The 24,396-nt window shown below is 42.2% G+C and overlaps 1 protein-coding gene across 3 annotated transcripts in view; it reads left to right on the top strand.

The window, feature by feature from the left end:
• CDH23 (cadherin related 23) overlaps positions 1-24,396 on the top strand; it is a 1,872,161-nt gene that overhangs the window by 1,785,418 nt on the left and 62,347 nt on the right. For all 3 annotated transcript variants that reach the window (XM_075348968.1, XM_075348971.1, XM_075348970.1), the window contains 2 exons: positions 1,333-1,494; positions 10,781-11,037. In XM_075348968.1, the coding sequence (XP_075205083.1) occupies positions 1,333-1,494; positions 10,781-11,037 (419 nt within the window). The remainder of the gene's footprint in view (positions 1-1,332; positions 1,495-10,780; positions 11,038-24,396) is intronic.

Here is a 24,396-nt window from a genome sequence, read left to right as displayed (position 1 = left end):
CCTCTGGTATGTGTCACACTGATGTCACACGAATCCCCTCTGTGTGCAGTGCATGTGACATCCATGCTTCCGGCAGAAAACGGATATGTCACCATGTGGAGCACACAGACACACATGTGCTCCACATGGACACACGTTCTATGTCATGTTCATGCTCATAGGCACTAAGCTATCAGTGGTGTTTATTAACGGCTTTGTCCAATCTCCAACTAGAGAACATATGTATCAATGTGTGTGGAGGGTTGGGAGAAATATCTATCAATTGCATGTTGTCCAAGGTGTATGAGCAGCTTCAGATTAAACTAAATGGTGAGACAGTGGTGCAGCCACAACATGGACAAAGCTCTAAAAAAAAAAAAAAAAAAAAAAAAAAAGGGAAAAAAGGGGAACCAGCACGATCTGAAATTGGCATGCATCATATAAAAAGTGACAAAGCTCTGTTCACTTACGGTAGGTTAATGGCCACAGGATTGTGGCATACAATTGTGTGGCAATATTTAGAGTTTTGGTCTCACTCAGACAGCGACACCATGTAGCCTTACACTTAGTTGTAATCAATTGATGCATTTGGAAAACTAATTGGGGATGCGATTTAAGGTACATCAAACATTTAACGTGTTTTATTCTGCAGAGTCATAAAAACATGGCGCTACAGAATAGTGGTTACGCTAAGCACGGTACAGCCGTAGAACCAGCACAAAAGTCAGTAATAAAGACAAATCTTATTTTATACTATTTCTGCCCCTTTATTCTGTATAGTCACATCAATAAATACGAGCTGATATTAAGGTACATGCCCACCATTAGGAATAGCAGCTTTTTAGATGCAGCATGTTTTCCTTGGATCAAAATGCTATGTTGTACAGTACAAGCACAGTGGCTGAGATTGATAGAAATCCCATGCCCACTGTGCTTCTTTTTACCGCAGGAAAAACTATCCTGCAGCATGTCTATACGTGCTGCAGCATCTCTACGTGCTGCAGCATGTCTCTACGTGCTGCAGCATGTCTCTATGTGCTGCAGCATGTCAATTTATGCTTACAGAGACGCAAGTGTTCTCAGTAGGGGAACATAGCGAAATCCGCTGTGGCCAGAATCCTGATCATGGGCATTAACTGCTGCTTTCTTCCATGGAGAACACTCAAGTCTCGCAAGAGAATGCTGTGTCTAGAATGCAGCGTGTCCTGATCGTGGGAACGTACCCTAATAGGACATGTGGTTCAATAGTAAGTAATACCTCTAACTACATTGTTACTAAACTATTTCCAAATATATATATTTTAAAACTATAAAAATCCTTCTGTTCTTCCAACTTGTGATCTTTAATTTCAGGTGTTGCGACTGATGCTAAAGTGGGTTCTGACCTCATAAAAGTTGTGGCCCTTGACGCAGATGTGGGAAACAACAGCTTAGTATTCTATACCATTCTCGGAATACAGTACATCAAGCACAACTCAAATGATTCTGAGGCAGTGAAAAATATTTTTGTGATAGGTGAGTGTATGTTATATTCTTCTTTACCCAATTTGACATTGTCAAACATAGACCAGAGATGATATCAATGACTAAAAAAAGACATGAATCATTGATGAATAGTTCCAATTTACACACTGAAAGTTCTGAGAAGAAATAAGTGGAGCAACGACAACTTATCCTATAAGCAGCTGGAGACATTAGTCAGCTAATGGCCCTTGACATGATTTTCATTATAGAAATAATCTGGAACTTGATCTTGCTGTGGCTCGTTACTTACGCCGCATGGACGTTGTACATCAAACCCATTTTATTGGCATTAGCAGCCATAATTTGAGCTGTTTATGGCAGTGATTTGGAGATCTTACATAGTTAAATTTAATGAATGTCCTTGGCTGCAGGTTATTATATAGAAACAAACCACAGTGACCTCACCTTCCTTGGGTCTACTGGCGAGGTTTTGCTACTGCGCTCGGTGTTTGGCATTGGCTGACATCAAATAAACAACATGTTAGTCAATGAGGACACCAGACTGAGCTAACTGATTGGCTACTGTGCTGTCAATGCAACGTCAGTGCTACAGCCAATGCCAATCATCGGAATCATCGTTGGAGAGACAATGGTGTACCTTGGGAAGGTGAATACAGCATGGTTTGTTTCTTTATTTTAAATTGCAGTCGGGAATATTCATTTACAGAAAACAACCCCTTTAAAGGGAACCTGTCACCACTTTTTCGGCCTATAAGCTGCGGCAACTACCACTGGGCTCTTATATACAGCACTCAAACAAGCTGTATATAAGAGCCCAAGCCGCTCTGTAGAACATAAAAAACACTTTATAATACCCACCTAGAAGGTCGTTCAAGTGCATACTGGTCGGATGGGTGGCGCCGTTCTCTGGGACCGGCGCATCCCCTTTCTTGGTCATCTTGCTATCTTGGTCTTCCTTATTCTGAAGCCACGGTGCATGACGCGTCTACATCATACACACACGCCGGTGTTGAGATCCTGTGCAAGTGCACTACAATACTTTGATCTGCCCTGAGCAGGGCAGATCAAAGTGCGCATGTGCAGGACCTCAATGCCGGCTTCAGAATAAAGGCCCCGCCACACTCAGAGATAAATCTGCGGCAGATCTGTGGTTGCAGTGAAATTGTGTGCCAGGTTTGTGGCTGTGTACAAATGGAACAATATGTCCATGATTTCACTGCAACCACAGATCTGCCAAAGATTTATCTCTGTGTGTGACAGTGCCTTTAGGAAGACCGAGATGGCCGAAAGGGGAGGTGTAGGTCCCAGAGAACGGCGGCACCCATCCGACCGTTGTGCACCGGAGCAACCTTCTAGGTGAGTATTATAAAGTGTTTTTTTATGTTCTACACAGCGGCCTGGGCTCTTATATACAGCATGTTAGAATTCTGTATATAAGAGCCCACTGGTGGTGGCCGCAGCTTATAGACCGAAAAAGTGGTGACAGGTTCCCTTTAACCCCTTTACTTGGCGATTTTCCTTTTTTCGTTTTTTCTTTCCCTTCTTCTAAGATCCAAAACTTTTTAATTTTTCTGTAAATATAGCCAAGAGTTGTAGTTTTGAATGAAGATGTTAATTTTGTCATATAATGTACTAGAAAACAGGAAAAATATCCAAGTGGGGTGAAATTGCAAAAAAAAGTGCAATTCCACAATTGTTTTTTGTGTTTGTTATTTATCATTTTCACTCTATGGTAAAATGGTAAAACTCACCTGGCAGTATGATTCTCCAGGTCAGTACGAGTATGTAGATACCAAACATGTATAGCTTTTCTTTTATTTAACCCCTTCACGACCTTTGACGGATCTATCCGTCATGGATCGTGTGCCGTTAAGCCCCGCCCCCTGCCGTGGCAGGGTGCGCCGATCAGTGCATGTATCAGCTGTTTTCCACAGCTGACATGTGTGCCTGCATGTTACAAGTGGAGTCGCATTCCACCCGTAACATTAACCCCTTACATCTCGCTACCAAAGTCTGGCAGTGAGATGTATATACGCGCGGTGAAAATTTTCACTTACCGCCGCTCCCACCGGAAGTCACGTGAGTGATCACGTGACTTTCGGTGGTTGCCATGGTAGCACAGGGTCATGTGATGACGCCTGCAGCTATGACGTTTCACGTTCGTTTTCACTCGGCCCGGAGGACAGTGAAGCAGGAAGTGACCGTATCTGCTGTTTACAGCTGTATAGCTGTGATCAGCAGATAGATCAGAGCGATCGGATTGCTGATAGCTATAGCCCCCTAGGGGGATTAGTAAAATAAAAAAAAGTAAAAAAAAGTTTTAAAAAATTTAAAAAAAAAAAAAAAGTTCAAATCACCCCCCTTTCACCCCATTGAAAATGAAAGGGTCAAAAAAAAATAATATACACATATTTGGTATCGCCGCGTTCAGAAATGCCCGATCTATTAAAATATAAAATCAATTAATCTGATCAGTAAACAGCGTAGTGGCAAAAAAATTCCAAACGCCAAAATTACGTTTTTTTGGTCGCCGCAAGTTTTACACAAAATGCAATAACAGGCGATCAAAACGTAGCATCTGTGCAAAAATGGTACCATTAGAAACGTCAGCTCGAGACGTAAAAAATAAGCCATCCCAGAGCTATAGATCCCAAAAAATGAGAACGCTACGGGTTTCCGAAAATGGCGCAAAACGTACGCCACTTTTATTGGACAAGCTTGTGAATTTTTTTTAACCCCTTAGATACAAGTAAACCTATACATGTTTGGTGTCTACAAATTTGCACCGACCTCAGGCATCATACCCACAAATCAGTTTTACCATATAGTGAACACCGTAAATAAAACATCCCAAAAACTATTGTGCCATCACACTTTTTTTGCAGTTTTTCCACACTTGGAATTTGTTTGCTGTTTTCCAGTACACCATATGGTAAAACATATGGTTTCATTTAAAAGTACAACTTGTCCCACAAAAAACAAGCCCTCATATGGCAAGATTGCCAGACAAATAAAAAAAGTTACGGCTCTCGGAAGAAGGGGAGCAAAAAACAAAAACACAAAAACGGAATGTGCTCTGGGGCTGAAGGGGTTGATTGTTGAAAAAAAATCAGAATATTGTAATAAAATAAATAAATTCACTATTGCCGTCATTTTGCGAGATTGGAACAATTTCATTTTTCAGGATCTGGGGCTGTGTAAGAGTTTATTTTTAAGCCCTAACCTGAGGTTTCATTCATACCTTATTTAGTAGATGAGATGTTTTGATTGCTTCTTATTGCATTTTATTGTAATGTTGCGGCTGCCAAAAAAAAACATAACTCTTGGGTTTTACTTTTTTTATTACACTGTTTAACGATCAGATTATTTTATTTTATATTTTGATATATTGGACATTTCTAAATGCAGCGATACTAAATTTGTGACATTTTTTTATTGTTTTATTTTCAATGGGGCAAAAGGGTGTGATTTAAACTTGTGTTTTTTTTATTTTGTTGATTTTTTTAACAAAAATTTCCTCACTTTTTATTGCATTTACTAATCTTTTAGGTGACTTAAAGCTGATCATTTGATAGCTTGTTATGTGCAGAGAAGTGCAATAGCACTGCTGTGTACAGCAGAAATGATGACTTCCTATGAACGCCGGCTTGCAGACGTCATTCACAGGAAGTTCATCGTGACAGGCACAGAGATCATTATCTGACATCCAGCTGTCATGACAACCCATTGGCACCCCACAGTCTAGTCACGGGAGCGCCGTTGGGAGCGGGAAATGGTGCGCTCCTTGCCGGCGAGTGTTAAATGCTACTATCAGAAATTGACAATTGCACTTAACTGGTTAACAGCACAGGGCAATGTTAAAACTACTCACGGTTGTTAGAGACACATGTTTGCCAATCAAATTTATAAGTGCATCTCAATAAATTAGAATATCATCAAAAAGTTAATTTATTTCAGTAATTCAATACAAAAAGGGAAAAAAGGGAAATGCATATATTATATAGTCACTACAAACAGAGTGATCTATTTTCAAGTGTTTATTTCTGTTAATGTTGATGATTATGGCTTACAGCCAATGAAAACCCAAAAATCATTATCTCAGAAAATTAAAATAATTACCACAACACAACTGCAAAGGCTTGCTAAGCATTTAAAATGGTCCCTTAGTCTGGTTCAGTCGGCTACACAGTCATGGGGAAAACTGCTGACTTGACAGATATCCAGAAGGGAGTCATTGACACACTCCATAAGGGGGGGTAAGCCACAAAAGGTCACTGTCAAGACACTCATGACCCCTAGACAAACCCAGAAGCGTCTTACCTGGGCCTAGGAGAAAAAGAACTAGACTGTTGCTCAGTGGTCCAAGGTGTTGTTTTCAGATGAAAGTATGGGGTACTTCGCAAACTACGACATCGCAAGCCGATGCTGCGATGCCGAGCGCGATAGTCCCGCCCCGTTGCAGCTGCGATATCCTTCTGATAGCTGCCGTAGCGAATATTATCGCTATGGCAGCTTCACATGCACTCACCTGCCCTGCGACGTCGCTGTGGCCGGCGAACCGCCTCCTTATTAAGGGGGTGGGTCATACGGTGTCACTGCTACGTCACACGGCAGGCGGCCAATAGGAGCGGAGGGGCGGAGATGAACGGGATGTAAACATCCCCGCCCACCTCCTTTCTTCCACATAGCCGACGGGAGCCGCGGTGACGCAGGTAGGAGATGTTCCTCGCTCCTGCGACTTCACACACAGCGATGTGTGCTGCCGCAGGAGCGAGGAACAACATCGGACCTTCGCATCAGCGTAATTATGGAATTCACCGACGCTACACCAATGATACGATTACGACGCTTTTGCGCTTGTTAATCGTATCATCTAGGATTTACACACTACGATGTCGAGAGCGACGCAGGAAATGCGTCACTTTCGACATGACCACACCGACATTGCACCTGCGATGTCGTAGTGTGCAAAGTACCCTAAGTTTTGCATTTCATTTGGAAATCAAGGTCCCAAAGTCTGGAGGAAGAGTGAAGAGCCCACAATCCAAGCTGCTTGAAGTCTAGTGTGAAGTTTCAACAATCAGTGATGATTTGGGGAGCCATGTCATCTGCTTGTGTAGGTCCACTGTGTTTTATCAGGAAATTTTAGAGCACTTCATGTTTCCCTCTGCCGACAAGCTTTTTGGAGATGGAAATTTCTTGTCACCTGTCCACACTGCCAAAAGTACCAATACCTGGTTTAATAACCACAGTATCACTGTGCTTGATTGGCCAGCAAACTCGCCTGATCTAAACCCCATAGAGAGTCTATGGGGTATTGTCAAGAAAAAGATGAGACACCAGACCCAACAATGCAGATAAGCTGAAGGCTGCTATCAAAGCAACCTGGGCTTCCATAACACCTCAACAATGCCACAAGCTGATCTCCTTCATGCCACGCCGCATTGGTGCAAAAATTCATGCAAAATGACCCCCGACCAAGTATTGAGTGCATTTACTGTACAGACTTATCAGTAGGCACCAACATTTCTGAGTTTAAAATCATTTTATCAATTGGTCTTATATAATATTCTAATTTTCTGAGATGAGTTTTGGGTTTTCATTGACTGTAAGCCATAATTATCAAAAATAACAGAAATAAACACTTGAAGGCTATGTGCCCACGCTGCAGATAAGTTGCAGGTAAACCGGAATGGTTGGCAGAAAAGCACATGTTAAAATGGAATGCGAGCTGGAATCAGTTTACTCACGATTTCACATGTGGGCAGCTTATGAAAAACCTGATGCGGTTAGTGGGGAGGTGGAGGGGGGAAAGAGAGAGAGAGACTGAAGTGAGCCGCATGATCAGCAGTGACATCAAACAGGTGATTCCTCCACCTGCGCCTCACTTTAGTCACTCTGGTGATTTGCTGTCACAGGTGGAGGACTCCAGCTGTGGCCATGGGTAACCTGAGTGACATCACCAATGATAGCGCGACTCACTTCGGTCCCTCTGGTGATTTGCTGTGAAAGGTGGAGGACTCCAGCTGTGGCCGCAGGTAACCTGAGTGATGTCACCTCTGATAGCGCGACTCACTTCAGTTGCTGTGTGGGGCTCACAGCAGGAGGTCATGTGCTATGGTCGGTCGCTGTGAGCATCACAAGTAGCATTGCTAGAAGCATTGTAAGTCTTCATGTGGATTATGTCGAACGTGGAGGGGTGTTTGGGGTGTTAGTAAAGTGGTGAAATAGGGTGGCATTTTTGTCTTTTATTTCAAATAAATGATTTTTTGGGTGTTTCTATTTATTTACTTCCACTTACAGATTAGTGATGAGAGGTGTCTCATAGACGCCTGCCATCTAATGGATGCGGCAATTCCAGGTAGCTGCTGGCTGATACTTTTAACCTGGGGAGCTACCAATAATGTGGGTCTCCCCAGCCAGAGAATACCAGCCCTCTGCTGTGAGGCTTTATCTTGACTAGGTTACAAAATTGGGGGGGCGCATGTCATTTTTTTTTTTTTTAAATATTTATTTATTTATTTAACTGTACAATGTAGACCCACCCATGAGCGGCGGCTGTGATTGGTTGCAGTCAGACAGCTGTCACTCAGTGTGGGGACGCACCTGATGGCAACCAATCACAGACGGGGGAAGCATTGAATATGTATGAGCCTAATGAGCAGGTGCAGTGAATATGTAATGAAGCTAATGAGCTGGTCTGGAAGAAGAATGAGAGGCTGCGGGAACAGTAGGAAAGCTGAGCCAGTGATCAGTGAGTACGAAGTGGAGACAGACAGAGAGAGAAAGAGAGACACTCAGGAATGGTTGAAATAACGCTGTGAAACTGGACTCAAGCCGTCACAATCTGACTACACCTGGGGGTTAGCAGTGTTATTTCATGACAATATTGAAGTCAATGGGTGAAAAATGCTGCTAAAATGGACTCATAATTGACATGCTGCAGATTTTTTTCGGCATCAAAAACGAGACCAAAACCGGACGGAAATAAACCACAGTGTGTGCATGGCAAATCAAAAAACCCATAGACTTTGCTGGCTTCATGAGAGACATGCAGATTTTAATGCAAATTTTAAAAAAACGCATCAAAAACTGTATCAAAAACCTCAGCGTGTGCACAGGGCCGAAATAGATCGCTCTGCACTGACTATATAAAATATGCATTTCTCTTTTTGTATTGAATTACTGAAATTAATTAACTTTTTGATGATATTCTAATTTATTGGGTGCACTTGTATGTGCAGGGAAATATGTGGGCTCGGCATGTGAGCTCGAATCAAAAGTAGAGACACTATCCATTAAAGAAATAACTATGTTAATCAAGTACAACCAAGGAATGGGAAAAAGCATGACTAAAGGAAAGAATGGAATGGGAAGCATTAGTAAAGGGAAGGCACGATTGAACTTTAAATCTTGGTTTTTCCCTGCCATAGAGAGAAGAATAAAAACACATGGCATAAACTAATTTGCTTTAAAAAGGAAATATTTCCCTACTGATCCCAAAAGGCTTTAAGACTTAATGAGTATTCAAAGCAGAATTCTTTACACTTAAATAAGTGGTAATGTTATATTTTTAGTAAATTATCTACAGGTGAAATAAGTATTGTACAATTCACCAATTTTCTAAGTAAAAGTATTTATAAAGGTGCTATTGACATTAATTTTTCCCCAGATATTGGCAACAACCCATGCAATCCACACAGGCAAAGAAATCGAACCATAGATATCAATAAATTAAGTTATGTGTAATAATAAAGAGATAATACAGGAAAAAAATATTGAGCACATAAAGAAAGATTGGTTTAAAAAGTAATGAAAATTCATGACCCTAGCTGAAATCTATGAGTAATTGGAAAGCAATCCTGACACTTAGTAAAAAATACTATCAGCTTGTTCAACTGATGGCCTATAAAAACGTGTCTCATTACCAAGGTACTACATAAGAAACATCTTATGATGGGTAAAGTGAGTGAGCTGCTCCAAGACCTTTGCATCCTTTCTGTTGCAAAACATACTGATGGCACTGCTACAGAAGAATTTTTAAAGTACTGAAAGTTCTAGTGAGCACATATGAGTCCATAGTCTAAAAGTGGAGAGAACTTCATTTCACCATAAACCGGACATGACCAGGTGCTCCCCTCAAGACTTCAGACAGACTGGTGAAAAGAATTATCAGAAACGTTGTCCAAGAGCCAAGGGCCACCTGTGGCGTTCTACAGAAAGAAGTGGAAGCAGCAGTTACAATTGTTTCAAAGAAAAAAAAAATAGTAATGCCCTCATCCTCCATGGCCTGTATGCATGCTTCTCACGCAAAACTCCAGTGCTGAACCAAAAGCTTGTTGAAGCATGTTTAAAGTTTGCTCAGCAACATTTAGACAAGCCTGTGAAATACTAGGAGAATATAGTCTGGTCAGATGAGACCAAAATTGAACTCTTTCGATGTCATAATACACATAATGTTTGGAGGCCAAAATGCACTGCATATCACCCAAAAACACCATACCAACAGGGAAGTTTGACGATGGAAACTTCATGGTGTGGGGCTGTTTTTCAGTATACTGTACTGGCAAACCATTTGATCGAAGGAATGATGAATGGACAAATGTACAGAGACATTCTTGATAAAAATCTGCTGCTATCTACCATGATGATGAAGATGAAACAAGGGTGTATATTTCAGCAAGAAAATAATCCCAAATCACACAGCCAAGGAAACTCTCAATTGGTTTCAGAGAAAGGAAATAAAACTGCTGGAATGGCCGAGCTAATCACCCGATCTAAATCCAATAGAACATTTATGGAAGAAACTAAGGCTCACAGTTCATAGAAGAAGCCCACGGAACCTTCAGGATTTTAACTGTGTGAAAGAATGGGCCAAAACCACATCCATACAGGAGGCGTCTTGAAGCTGTCATCACCAACAAACCAACAAAGGCTTATGTACAAATATTACATAATTATCACTAAGCGTGTTTAATACTTTTTCTCTGTGTCATTTCTCATTATTACACATCACTAATATACATCTATGGTTTGATTTCTTTTCCTGTGTGGATTGGATGGGTGGTTACCAACATCTGGTGAGAATTTCATGTCAATAGCACCTTAAGAAATATATTTACTTAAAAAACTGGTGACGTGTTCCACACTTATTACTCGCTATATGTATTTAGTCATCACCGAATTTTGTACATTGTTAGATAATATAACAAAACAGTGTTCAAAGGGTTGCCATTCACTTTTTTAATATAAGCGATGCCAGGTGTTTTTTTGCTGTATATCAGTAAAACAAAACATATGATTTGTGTCTTTCCAGGCAATGTTGATGGAATTATTCGAACCTTTGACTTATTTACTGCCTACAGCCCAGGATATTTTGTGGTGGACATCATGGCTTCTGATCTGGCTGGACACAATGATACTGCTGTTGTTGGTATCTATATTTTGAGAGATGACCAACGCTTAAAGATCGTAATTAATGAGATTCCAGATCGTGTGCGTGAGTTTGAGGAAGAATTCATTCGCTTGCTGTCCAACATAACAGGAGCCATTGTCAATACAGATGATGTACAGGTAATTGTCCAGCCTCTGGAGAAAAGTGTAAACCTGTCAGATCTGTTAGATCTTTCACTTTTCGTTTTGGCTTAAGACAAAACTAAATTGGAAATAATTTTCACATTTAAATATTCTTTAAAATGGTATGGAATTCAAGTAAAATCCTCAGGTTTAATTTAACTACGTAACTATATATAGTTACATATAGTTACATAGTTACATAGTTACTAAGGTTGAAAAAAGACCTAGGTCCATCTAGTTCAACCTTCCTCCACCAGTTCTACATATAGTCACTAAGTCATTTATATCCAACAATGTTGTGTACTGAGGAAATCATCCAGCCCTTTTTTGAAAGCTGTTATTGTATCTGCCATTACTACCTCTTGTGGTAGGGAATTCCACAGTCTGACTGCTCTAACTGTAAAGAACCCTTTCCTATTTAGCTGTCGGAATCGTCTTTCTTCCACTCGCAGTGAGTGCCCCCTGGTCCTTAGTACTGTCTTTGGAAGAAATAAGTCATGTGCCAGTCCTTTATATTGACCACCCATGTATTTATACATATAAATGAGATCTCCTCTGAGACGTCTTTTTTCTAAGCTAAACATATCTAACTTTTTCAACCTGTCATCATATGGGAGGCCTTCCATTCCTTGTAGTAGTCTAGTTGCCTGCCATTGAACTGACTCTAACTTCTGAATGTCCTTTTTAAAATGTGGAGTCCAAAACTGGATCCCATATTCCAGATGTGGCCTTACAAGTGATTTATAGAGGGGTAATAATACGTTGGGATCGCGGGATCTAATCTCTCTTTTTATACACCCTAGAATCTTGTTTGCTTTTGCAGCTGCTGCTTGACATTGAGTGCTGCTGCTCAGCTTATTTGTAATGAGAATACCCAAGTCCTTCTCCTGTTCTGTAGTCCCGAGTTTACTTCCATTTAATGTATATGCAGCTATAGGATTACTCCGTCCTAGGTGCATTACTTTACATTTATCAACATTAAATCTCATTTGCCAAGTATCTGCCCATTCTGACATCTTATCCAGATCTTTTTGTAATATTATACTATCAAGGTCAGTTTTTAATATCCTACATAGTTTGGTGTCATCAGTAAAGACTGACACTTTACTACCAATCCCATCCACAAGGTCATTAATAAAGAGATTAAAAAGAATTGGTCCTAGCACAGATCCCTGCGGCACCCCACTGCTGACTATGGCCCATTTAGAGAATGTTCCATTTATGACTACTCTTTGTTTCCTATCTTTTAGCCAATTCCTTACCCAGTTGCATATAGTTTCCCCCAGTCCTTGCTTCTGGAGCTTTAGTATAAGCCTATTATGTGGTACAGTATCAAATGCCTTTGCAAAGTCCAAATAAATCACATCAGCTGCATTACCAATATCCAGGTTTGCATTTACCCCCTCATAGAACCCCAACAGGTTGGTTAGACACGACTTATCTTTCATGAATCCATGCTGTCTGTCAGTTATTATATTATTTTCTGCAACATATTTTTGCATGTCATCCCTTAAAATGCCCTCAAAAACTTTGCATACTACTGATGTCAGGCTTACTGGACGGTAGTTGCCTGGATCTACCCTCTTACCTTTCTTAAATATCGGTACCACATCAGCAATCCACCAATCCTGAGGCACCAACCCTGTTACAAGCGAGTCTAAAAAGATGAGATACAGCGGTCTGTCAATTACGGAGCTCAATTCCCTCAATATTCGTGGATGAATGCCATCTGGCCCTGGGGATTTGTCAATGTTTAATTTACTCAGACGTAGACGTACTTCTTCTTGTGTTAAATTGATTATATCTGGTGGGGAACTTTGATTTTTCACTTGTTGAATGATGCCTGGTACAGTCAGTTCCTTGGTGAACACAGATGAGAAATGCCTATTTAATATCTCAGTCTTTTGTTTGTCCTCTATAACTAACTTGTTATTATATTTTAAGGGGCCAATACTATCCTTTGTTTTCCTTTTGGCATTAATGTATTTATAAAAGATTTTGGGATTTATTTTAATGTCATTGGCGATTTTTGTTTCAGTAGCTAGTTTTGCTTCTTTGATTTCTTTTTTGCATTGCCTATTGATATCTTTATACTCCTGCAATGCTATTTCTGTATTCTCAGCCTTCAAGATTTTAAACGCCCTTTGTTTTTGTTTTATTATACTTTGTACAGTCTTATTTATCCATAGTGGTTTCTTTTTATTCCGGGACGTTTTATCACCAGAGGGTATAAGTTTCTTACAGGAATCTAGCAGTATATCCTTAAACTTTCCCCATTTATGTTCAGTATCCCCAGTTACCATGACTTTGTCCCAATCTACACATTTAAGCTCTTCCCTTAATTTGTTGAAATCAGCTTTCCTAAAATTCCAGGTTTTAGCATTTCCCCTTTGAAATGTTCTATTGAATATTAGGTTGAAGCTTACCATATTATGATCGCTGGTGCCCAAGTGCTCCCGGACCTGTAGATCTGAAATTGTATCCGGTCTATTTGACAGGACCAGATCTAGCAAATTATCTCCCCTGGTCGGTTCACCTACCATCTGAGAGAGGAAATGGTCTTGAATGGTAGATAAGAATTTACAGCTTTTAGCACAACCAGAAGATTCTATGTCCCACTGTATGTCTGGATAGTTGAAATCCCCCATAATAAGAACCCGATTATTATTATTAGCTGCCTTTTCAATTTGTTCCAGCATTTCACCCTCTATTTGTTCAAGTATGTTAGGAGGCTTATAGCAAACTCCAATTAGCATTTTTCCATTATTCTCCTCCCCATGTACATTTACCCATACTGACTCTACATTGTTGCAGTTCCCCCCAATGTCATCATTCAACACAGGTTTTAGGTTAGATTTGATAAATATACACACCCCACCACCTTTTTTGCCTTTCCTGTCCCTCCTAAATGTACTATAACCCTGTATGTTTGTCACCCAGTCATGGCTTTCATCCAGCCAGGTTTCCGTAATGCCCACCGCATCATAATCCATGGTTGACATAAGAGTCTCCAATTCATTCATTTTGTTTGCAAGACTTCTTGCATTTGCCAGTAGACATTTAATCCTATTAACACCTTTATTACTCCTAGCCTCCCTACGTTCCTTGCATGTCCCATCCCCCACTAATCCTTCATTGACCCCTACCATCTCCCTGTCTCTATCTGCTCTATCTATCCCCTTTTTTGCTCCACTACCCTCCCTCCCCCAGATCCTAGTTTAAAAGCTCCTCCATCCGTCTGACCATTTTCTCCCCCAGCACAGCTGCACCTTCCCCATTGAGGTGCAGCCCGTCCCTACCGTAGAGCCTGTAGCCGACTGAGAAGTCAGCCCTATTGTACATATATTTTTTGTTCTCAGGTGTTCAGGGTGATTTCTACATTTTTTTTCTGATTAAAGTGAATAGAAAAGAGTTATTATTCCTCATAAACTTTGCTTATGTGGTCAGCACTATGATATTTTTAATATAATATATTTTTAAGAAAATGCAAAAAAATATTGAGTGCTAAGTATACACCTCGAGAAGCTTCTGGGATTGTGAGAACTATCAAAAAGTTTCTAGAACTTTCCAGACGTGTACATAGCAGCATGAATACGGGTATCTTAAACTCACCATTTCATTTGGTATTTTGCTGAGTAAGTGAAATTGTGTAGCCAGCTATAGTTAATTTAGATGGCATCAAGAGGTTGCGAAAACATACTCTGTGAAAGCATCTGCTAAGATATGTGAGGCCTACAAATCATACTTTGGTGTGCCTGTTGGGGATCAAGAAAAATCACGGGCTCCGTATTTTACATGTGATTACTGCAAGAAAACTGTGGAAGGTAGGTAGACGACTGGTGCTATCTTAGATGTCAGGTTTTTTTTATTTTGCAAAATTTTGATGTGTCTTAAACTTTGAAAGAGCTGTCAATGTTTTAGCAAAATATATTATACTATATATACACATACAGCGGGGAACAAACGTATTTAGTCAGCCACCAATTGTGCACGTTCTTAAAAAGATGAGTAAGGCCTGTACTTAACATCATATGTAGACGACAACTATGAGAGACAAAAAAAGAAAAAAAATCCAGAAAATCACCTTCTCTGATTTAGCAAGATTTTTTTTTTGCAAATTATGGTGGAAAATAAGTATTTGGTCGATAACAAAAGTTCATCTCAATATTTTGTTATACAGTTAGGTCCAGAAATATTTGGACAGTGACACAAGTTTTGTTATTTTAGCTGTTTACAAAAATATGTTCAGAAATACAATTATATATATAATATGGGCTGAAAGTGCACACTCCCAGCTGCAATATGAGAGTTTTCACATCCAAATCGGAGAAGGGGTTTAGGAATCATAGCTCTGTAATGCATAGCCTCCTCTTTTTCAAGGGACCAAAAGTAATTGGACAAGGGACTCTAAGGGCTGCAATTAACTCTGAAGGCGTCTCCCTCGTTAACCTGTAATCAATGAAGTAGTTAAAAGGTCTGGGGTTGATTACAGGTGTGTGGTTTTGCATTTGGAAGCTGTTGCTGTGACCAGACAACATGCGGTCTAAGGAACTCTCAATTGAGGTGAAGCAGAACATCCTGAGGCTGAAAAAAAAGAAAAAATCCATCAGAGAGATAGCAGACATGCTTGGAGTAGCAAAATCAACAGTCGGGTACATTCTGAGAAAAAAGGAATTGACTGGTGAGCTTGGGAACTCAAAAAGGCCTGGGCGTCCACGGATGACAACAGTGGTGGATGATCGCCGCATACTTTCTTTGGTGAAGAAGAACCCGTTCACAACATCAACTGAAGTCCAGAACACTCTCAGTGAAGTAGGTGTATCTGTCTCTAAGTCAACAGTAAAGAGAAGACTCCATGAAAGTAAATACAAAGGGTTCATATCTAGATGCAAACCATTCATCAATTCCATAAATAGACAGGCCAGAGTTAAATTTGCTGAAAAACACCTCATGAAGCCAGCTCAGTTCTGGAAAAGTATTCTATGGACAGATGAGACCAAGATCAACCTGTATCAGAATGATGGGAAGAAAAAAGTTTGGAGAAGAAAGGGAATGGCACATGATCCAAGGCACACCACATCCTCTGTAAAACATGGTGGAGGCAACGTGATGGCATGGGCATGCATGGCTTTCAATGGCACTGGGTCACTTGTGTTTATTGATGACATAACAGCAGACAAGAGTAGCCGGATGAATTCTGAAGTGTACCGGGATATACTTTCAGCCCAGATTCAGCCAAATGCCGCAAAGTTGATCGGACGGCGCTTCATAGTACAGATGGACAATGACCCCAAGCATACAGCCAAAGCTACCCAGGAGTTCATGAGTGCAAAAAAGTGGAACATTCTGCAATGGCCAAGTCAATCACCAGATCTTAACCCAATTGAGCATGCATTTCACTTGCTCAAATCCAGACTTAAGACGGAAAGACCCACAAACAAGCAAGACCTGAAGGCTGCGGCTGTAAAGACCTGGCAAAGCATTAAGAAGGAGGAAACCCAGCGTTTGGTGATGTCCATGGGTTCCAGACTTAAGGCAGTGATTGCCTCCAAAGGAACAAAATATTGAAAATAAAAATTTTTTTGGGGGGTTTGGTTTATTTGTCCAATTACTTTTGACCTCCTAAAATGTGTAGTGTTTGTAAAGATATGTGTACAATTCCTACAATTTCTATCAGATATTTTTGTTCAAACCTTCAAATTAAATGTTACAATCTGCACTTGAATTCTGTTGTAGAGGTTTCATTTCAAATCCAATGTGGTGGCATGCAGAGCCCAACTCGCGAAAATTGTGTCACTGTCCAAATATTTCTGGACCTAACTGTATATCCTTTGTTGGCAATGGCAGAGGTCAAATGTTCTCTGTAAGTCTTCACAAGGTTGGCACACACTGTTGATGGTATGTTGGCCCATTCCTCCATGCAGATCTCCTATAGAGCAGTGATGTTTTGGGCCTGTCACTGGGCAACACGGACTTTCAACTGTTTTCTCTAGAGTTGAGATCTTAGACTGGCTAGGCCACTCCATGACCTTCATATGTTTCTTACGAAGCTACTCCTTCGTTGCCCAGGTGGTATGCTTGGGATCATTATCATGCTGAAAGACCCAGGCACGTTTCATCTTCAATGCCCCTGCTGATGGAAGGAGGTTTGCACTCGAAATCTCATGATACATGGCCCCATTTAGTCTTTCATGTACATTAGTCATCCCGGTCGCTTTGCAGAGAAACAGCCCCAAAGCATGATGTTTCCACCTGCATGCGTCACAGTAGGTATGGTGTTCTTTGGCTGCAACTCAGCATTCTGTCTCCTCCAAACACAAGAAGTTGTGTTTCTACCAAACAGTTCTACTTTGTTTTCATCAGACCATATGACATTCTCCCAATACTCTTCTGGATAATCCAAATGCTGTTCAGCAAACTTCAGATGGGACCGGACATGTACTGGCTTAAGCAGGGGGACACGTTTGGCACTGCAGGATCTGAGTCCCTGGCGGTGTAGTGTGTTACTGACATTTCTACTAACATACAGTCATATGAAAAAGTTTGGGCACCCCTATTAACACTAGAACTACTGAGGTAGTCATTTTGACTACTTTGCACCATGTATTTCTATATAGGTGTCACGAGTCCAGTAGTTCTAGTGTTAATGTTAAAGGGGTGGTTCACCCATTTTTTTATTTTCTCTATGAGTTCCACTTACCATTTTAGGTGTCTTCTTCATTGGCTTCTATTTCCAGTTCTGGCACTGAGCGGCGCTACCCTGCACGCTCAGTGCCTGTCACATGACCCCCTGGTGCTGTGGCCGCTAGTATCCTCTTATGTCCCGTCAATTCCGGGCTCTCAAACTAGACAGGTACTTCACAGGATGCTGGCGCCACTCACACTGATTGACAGGACTGTGGGCGGTGACTACCGCACGTCACAGCCCAGCATCAAGGGGAGGATCCGGAGGATGGCACAGTGTGGAGCGGTGGCGTCCGGCAGATGTTGAGGCACGGGGCGCCAGTGGAGTACAGGGGGGGGAGTTCTTCAGCTGAAATCCCCCCTGTCACGTAAGTATCTGATCACACTCTCCACCTGCCCGCTCTGCTGCGATGTCAGGAGAACGGGCGGTGTCGGGCGGTGTGATCATGTGCGCTCCTCCTACCAGCACTACAGGACACAGCAAGACACTGACAAGCTGGTCCCATGCAGCACCGCATGTGTCAGAGCAGAACATGTCACCGTTCTGCTCTGTCACCTGTCCTGCTGCATGGGACCAACTGTCTCCACTCTGTCACCTGCACCACAAGTCACAGAGTGGAGCAAGTCGGTGACAGAGCACCTCTCCCCCCCACTCTCTTCTCTCCCCCCACTCTTTTCTCCCCCTCCCCTCTTCCCCCTCTCCTTGCCCCCCCTCTTATCCCTCTCTCCTCGCCCCCCTCTTATCCCTCTCTCCTCGCCCCCCTCTTATCCCTCTCTCCTCGCCCCCCTCTTATCCCTCTCTCTCTTTTCCCTCTCTCTTTCTTTTCCCTCCCTCTCTCTTTTCCCTCCCTCTCTCTTTTCCCTCCCTCTCGCTCTCTCTTTTCCCTCCCTCTCGCTCTCTCTTTTCCCTCTCACTCTCTTTTTTCCCTCTCGCTCTCTCTCTTTTCCCCCTCTCTCTCCCCTCTCGCTCTCTCTCTTTCCCTCTCGCTCTCTCTTTTCCCTCTCGCTCTCTCTCTCTTTTCACTCTCTTAATTCCCTCTCGCTCTCTCTCTCTCTTCCCTGCAGGAAGAGATGCAGGGGACACAGAACAAGTAAGGTCTAAGCCACATGGCGAGAAAAACAGTGCGAGTGGAGTGCGATAAAACATCGCATTCCATTCGGACCAATATTAGCCGGTGTGTCAGCACACATGAGCAATTATTTTCTCAGCCCTAATTGGACCGAGAAAACAATCGCAGCATGCTGCAATTGTAATGCAAGACTCTTTCTCTTTTACTTATTGAAGTGTATGGGGTGAGAGAAAAATCACACTGCACTTGCGGTACATCGGTGTAGCGCAAGTGCAGAGCGAGAATCGCAATAGCCGACTTCGGACGAGAGAGGGAGAGAAATCCCTCCCACCCCTCAGTGCTCGCCCACCCCTCCTGAGTGCCAGACCGCCCCCCGCAGCTGAGGTCTGCTCGCACAGTCGGACCTCAGTCGCAGGGACACACGCATGACACTCAGCTCTACTGTACTGAGTGTGAGCCAAGTGTAATGCGAGGGGATCGCAGTAATCCCCGTGTGGCCCCAGCCTAATCGGCCAACACTTGAGTCAGCTGATCTGAACTCAGCTGAACTCCTGTACACACAGCCCGCACACGGTCACAGGTGATCGGCAGCAGGCAGTGACTGCTGTTAAGGCTACATTCACATGACCGTTCCGTTTTTGCGGGCCGCAAAAAACGGTCCTTTTTTTTCACGGATGCATCCGTGTGGCATCCGTGTGCCTTCCGTTTTTTTCCGTGCCGCAAAAACCGGAAGCAGCAAGAAAGATAAATAGATGAGTAGATATGTAGATATAGAGATGGATAGATACTGTAGATATGGAGAGAGATAGAGGGATGAATGAATGAATAGAGGGATAGATAGATAGATAGATGAGAAAGACATATATAATGTCCCACCTCCCTGCATATTCTAACCTGGCACCCTTTTGTGACTTTCATGTGGCACTAAGGTGCTTAGCCTTGTATTTAGCCAAAAAATAAATAAATAATAAAAAAAGACATGTGTTCCCCCTATCTTTTGTAGCCAGCTAGGGTAAAGCAGATGGCTGCAGCCTGCAAACCACAGCTGGCAACTTCACCTTGGCTGGTAATCCAAAACAGAGGGCACCCCACGCTATTATTTTAAATTAAATAGATAATTTAAAACAAAAAACACAGGGTCCCCCCCCTCAAATTGGATCACCAGTCAAAGTAAAGCGGACAGCTGTGGTCTGGTATTCTCAGACTAGGGAGGTCCACCGTTATTGGACACTCCCCAGCCTAAAAATAGCAGACTGCAGCCGCCCCAGAAGTGGCGCATCCATTAGATGCGCCAATCCTGGTGCTTCGCCCCAGCTCATCCCGTTGCCCTGGTGCGGTGGCAAACGGTGTAATATATGGGGTTGATACCAGATGTGTAATGTCACCTGGCATCAAGCCCTGAGGTTAGTGATATCAGGCGTGTATCAGATACCCGACATCACCAACCCAGTCAGTAATAAAAAAAATAGACAAACAATTAATTTAAAAAAACACTCCCCAACACATTCCCTCTTTCACCAATTTATTAAAAAGAAAAACAAATCCAGGTCTGGTGTAATCCAAGGGGATCCCACGACGATCCATACCATAGTCATTGTCCCAGTCAATGAAGAACAGAATGTCCATATTGGCTGGGAGAGCCGTGCAGTGACCTGAGCTAACATCAATAGGTCAGCCCAGGTCACTATAGGGCACGACGAGTGCTGCTGTCAGGAGGTTAGCGCGGTACATTACCTGCGATGATCGCTGAACTCCTGACAGCAGCGCTGTCACTGAGTTCAATGACCGCCGCCTTCACAAACCAAGTATCGCGAGTGGCCTGTGACGTCACCACTAGTCACAGTCTCGGGTCGACAGCGAGAGGTGATGTAACAAGCGGCGGGCATAGAAGGCAGTGACAACCGCTGACGTCAGGAGTGCAGGACTTCATCACCGCAGGTAATGAACTTACTAACCTCCTGACGGTAGCGCTTTTCATCCCTGCAGCTGCTGACACTGCAGTGCGGGCAGCTGCTGACACTGCTGTGCGGGCAGCCACGGGGCTGGGGCTGGAGCGGGACACAGACTGCACGGGCACCCAACGGAAGTCACACGGAAGTGCTTCTGTGTTGCTTCCGGGAATTTTGCAGACCCATTGACTTGTATTGAGTTACGGTTCGTTATTACGGAACAGAATAGGACATGTTCCATAATAACGGAGCGGACATACGGCATCCGATGTGGGTTTTTTTGTAGGATCGGATGCACATGGAAGTGCTACCGTGTGCCATCCGATCCTACACAAAAGACATTGAAAAGATGGTCCTGTCCGTGGGCCCACAAAAAAACCAGGAACTGACCAGGACAAACGGAACGGTCATGTGAATGAGCCCACCTGCAGCCATTGCAGCGTGTGCGGGCTGTGAGATCAGAAGTCAGCTGACTCCAGTGCCGGCCGATAAACTCTGTGTCCCGCTGCAGAAGGATCCGGTAAAATAACGGTTGCATGCACTGTACATTTAATCCACAGGATCCAGTCAGATGCGGTTTGCGGTTGTTTGCCTACAGGCAAAAAAACGCTGATGTGAAAGTAGCCTGCAAAATGCATGCCACACGAATGATACGGACGACACACAGAGACAATGCAAGAGGGAAAAAGCAATCTCATGACACCTTCATTTTTTTTCCCCAATTATTTTTTTCACATGTTGCGCCGGCTAATAATCATAATTTCTGTACACACACACACACACACACACAGGCACACACACAGGCACACACACACACACACACACAAACACACAGACACACACTGTATATACACACAACACACCACACACACAGGCTATGAACTATATGAGAACAAGCAGGAGATAGCCGCTTTCTTCCCCTGGCTGTGCAGAGCTGCTACTGTCTCTGTGTGATTGCTCTCAGTGCATCCACAGGGAAGAGGCAGGGAGGAGACTTTGGGTGGAGATTAGACACAGTGGGTGTGTTAGATAATTTAGGCACAGCCCTAGAGCCACAAAGAATTCTGGGAGTTGTAGGAACTGAACCCAGGAAGTCAGAAGAGAGATTAACCCCATCAGAGCTGGAGCCAGCAATGAGGATGTGCTGCTAGTGCACAATAAAAGGTAATATAGCTGAAAAAACATGATAGAAGTGTGGAGAGGCACATATTACCAAAATTTATCAGAAAAAAAAAATCAGTTTTGGTAACTGGACAACTTCTTTAACCTTTTTTCTTTATAACAATTTGGGTTTTATGCAACAGCTATTTCAGTTTCATATATCTAATAACTGATGGGCTGAGTAATATTTCTGGATTGAAATGAGGTTTATTGTACTAACAGAAAATGTGCAATCCGCATTTAAACAAAATTTGACCGGAGCGAAAGTATGGGCACCCTTATCAATTTCTTGATTTGAACACTCCTAACTACTTTTTACTGACTTACTAAAGCACTAAATTGGTTTTGTAACCTCAATGAGCTTTGAACTTCCTAGGCAGGTCTATCCAATCATGAGAAAAGGTATTTAAGGTGGCCACTTGCAAGTCGTTCTCCTATTTGAATCTCCTATGAAGAGTGGTATCATGAGCTCCTCAAAACAACTCTCAAATGATCTGTAAACAAAGATTATTCAACATAGTTGTTCAGGGGAAGGATACAAAAAGTTGTCTCAGAGATTTAAACTGTCAGTTTCCACTGTGAGGAACATAGTAAGGAAATGGAAAAACACAGATACAGTTTTTGTTAAGCCCAGAAGTGGCAGGGCAAGAAAAATATCAGAAAGACAGAGAAAAGGAATGATGAGAACAGTCAAGGACAATCCACAGACCACCTCCAAAGACCTGCAGCTTCATCTTGCTGCAGATGGTGTAAATGTGCATTGGTAAACAATACAGCACAAGTTGCACAAGGAGAAGCTGTATGGGACAGTGATGCGAAAGAAGTCGTTTTTGCAAGCACGCCACAAACAGAGTCGCCTGAGGTATGCAAAAGCACATTTGGACAAGCCAGTTACATTTTAGAAGAAGGTCCTGTAGTCTGATGAAACAAAGATTGAGTTGTTCGGTCATACAAAAAGGCGTTATGCATGGAGGCAAAAAAACACGGCATTCCAAAAAAACCACTTGCTACCCACAGTAAAATTTGGTGGAGGTTTCATCATGCTTTGGGGCTGTGTGGCCAATGCCGGCACCGGGAATCTTGTTAAAGTTGAGGGTCGCATGGATTCAACTCAGTATCAGCAGATTCTTGACAATAATGTGCAAGAATCAGTGACGAAGTTGAAGTTATGCAGGGGATGGATATTTCAGCAAGACAATGATCCAAAACACCGCTCCAAATCTACTCAGGCATTCACGCAGAGGAACAATTACAATGTTCTGGAATGGCCATCCCAGTCCCCAGACCTGAATATCATTGAAAATATCTCGGATGATTTGAAGCGTGCTGTCCATGCTCGGTGACCATCAAACTTAACTGAACTGGAATTGTTTTATAAACAGGAATGGTCAAATATACCTTCATCCAGAATCCAGGAACTCATTAAAAGCTGCAGAAAGTGACTAGAGGCTGTTATTTTTGCAAAAGGAGGATCTACAAAATATTAATGTCACTTTTATGTTGAGGTCCCCATACGTTTGCACCTGTCAAATTTTGTTTAAATGCGGATTGCACATTTTCTGTTAGTACAATAAACCTCATTTCAATCCAGAAATATTACTCAGTCCATCAGTTATTAGATATATGAAACTGAAATAGCTGTTGCAAAAACCCAAATTGTTATAAAGAAAAAAGGTTAACATTAATAGGGGTGCCCAAACTTTTTCATATGACTGTACTAACATCCTTTGTTACGGTAATCTCAGCTCTATGCAGGTCATTTACTAGGTCCTCCCGTGTAGTTCTGGGATTTTTGCTCATGATGATGTTCTTGTGACCATTTTCACCCCATGAGATGAGATCTTGCATGCAGCCCCAGATTGAGGGAGATTATCAGTGGTCTTGTATGTCTTCCATTTTCTTATTATTGCTCCCACAATTGATTTCATCACACCAAGCTGTCTACCTATTGCAGATTCCCAGCCTGGTGCAGGGCTACAATTTTGTTTCTAGTGTCCTTTGACAGCTCTTTGGTCTTCACCATAGTGGAGTTTGGAGTGTGACTGTTTGAGGTTGTGGACAGGTATCTTTTATACTGAAAACAAGTTCAAACAGGTGCCATTACTACAGGTAATGATGAGTGGAGGACAAAGGTTATAGGTCTGTGAGAGACAGAATTCTTGCATGTTTTTAGATGACTAAATACTTATTTTCCACCATAATTTGCAAAAAAAAATCTTGCCAAATCAGACAAGGTGATTTTCTGGATTTGTTTTCTCATGTTGTCTCTCATAGTTGTGGGCTACCTATGATGTCAATTACAGGCCTCTCTCATCTTTTTAAGTGGGAGAACTTGCACAATTGGTGGCTAACTAAATACTTTTTTCCCCACTGTATATATGTAATATATCTATATACTGTGTATATCTACATATATAATTGCCAGTTTCTGTAACCCTATTCTGGCATGCACCACGGCACTGTCAGTTGCCCAGTTCGGGACATCATCACCG

The sequence above is a fragment of the Anomaloglossus baeobatrachus genome, chromosome 5, assembly GCF_048569485.1.
Source record: "Anomaloglossus baeobatrachus isolate aAnoBae1 chromosome 5, aAnoBae1.hap1, whole genome shotgun sequence".
Classification (NCBI taxonomy): Eukaryota; Metazoa; Chordata; class Amphibia; order Anura; family Aromobatidae; genus Anomaloglossus; species Anomaloglossus baeobatrachus.
This window is presented reverse-complemented; position numbering and strand designations above follow the sequence as displayed.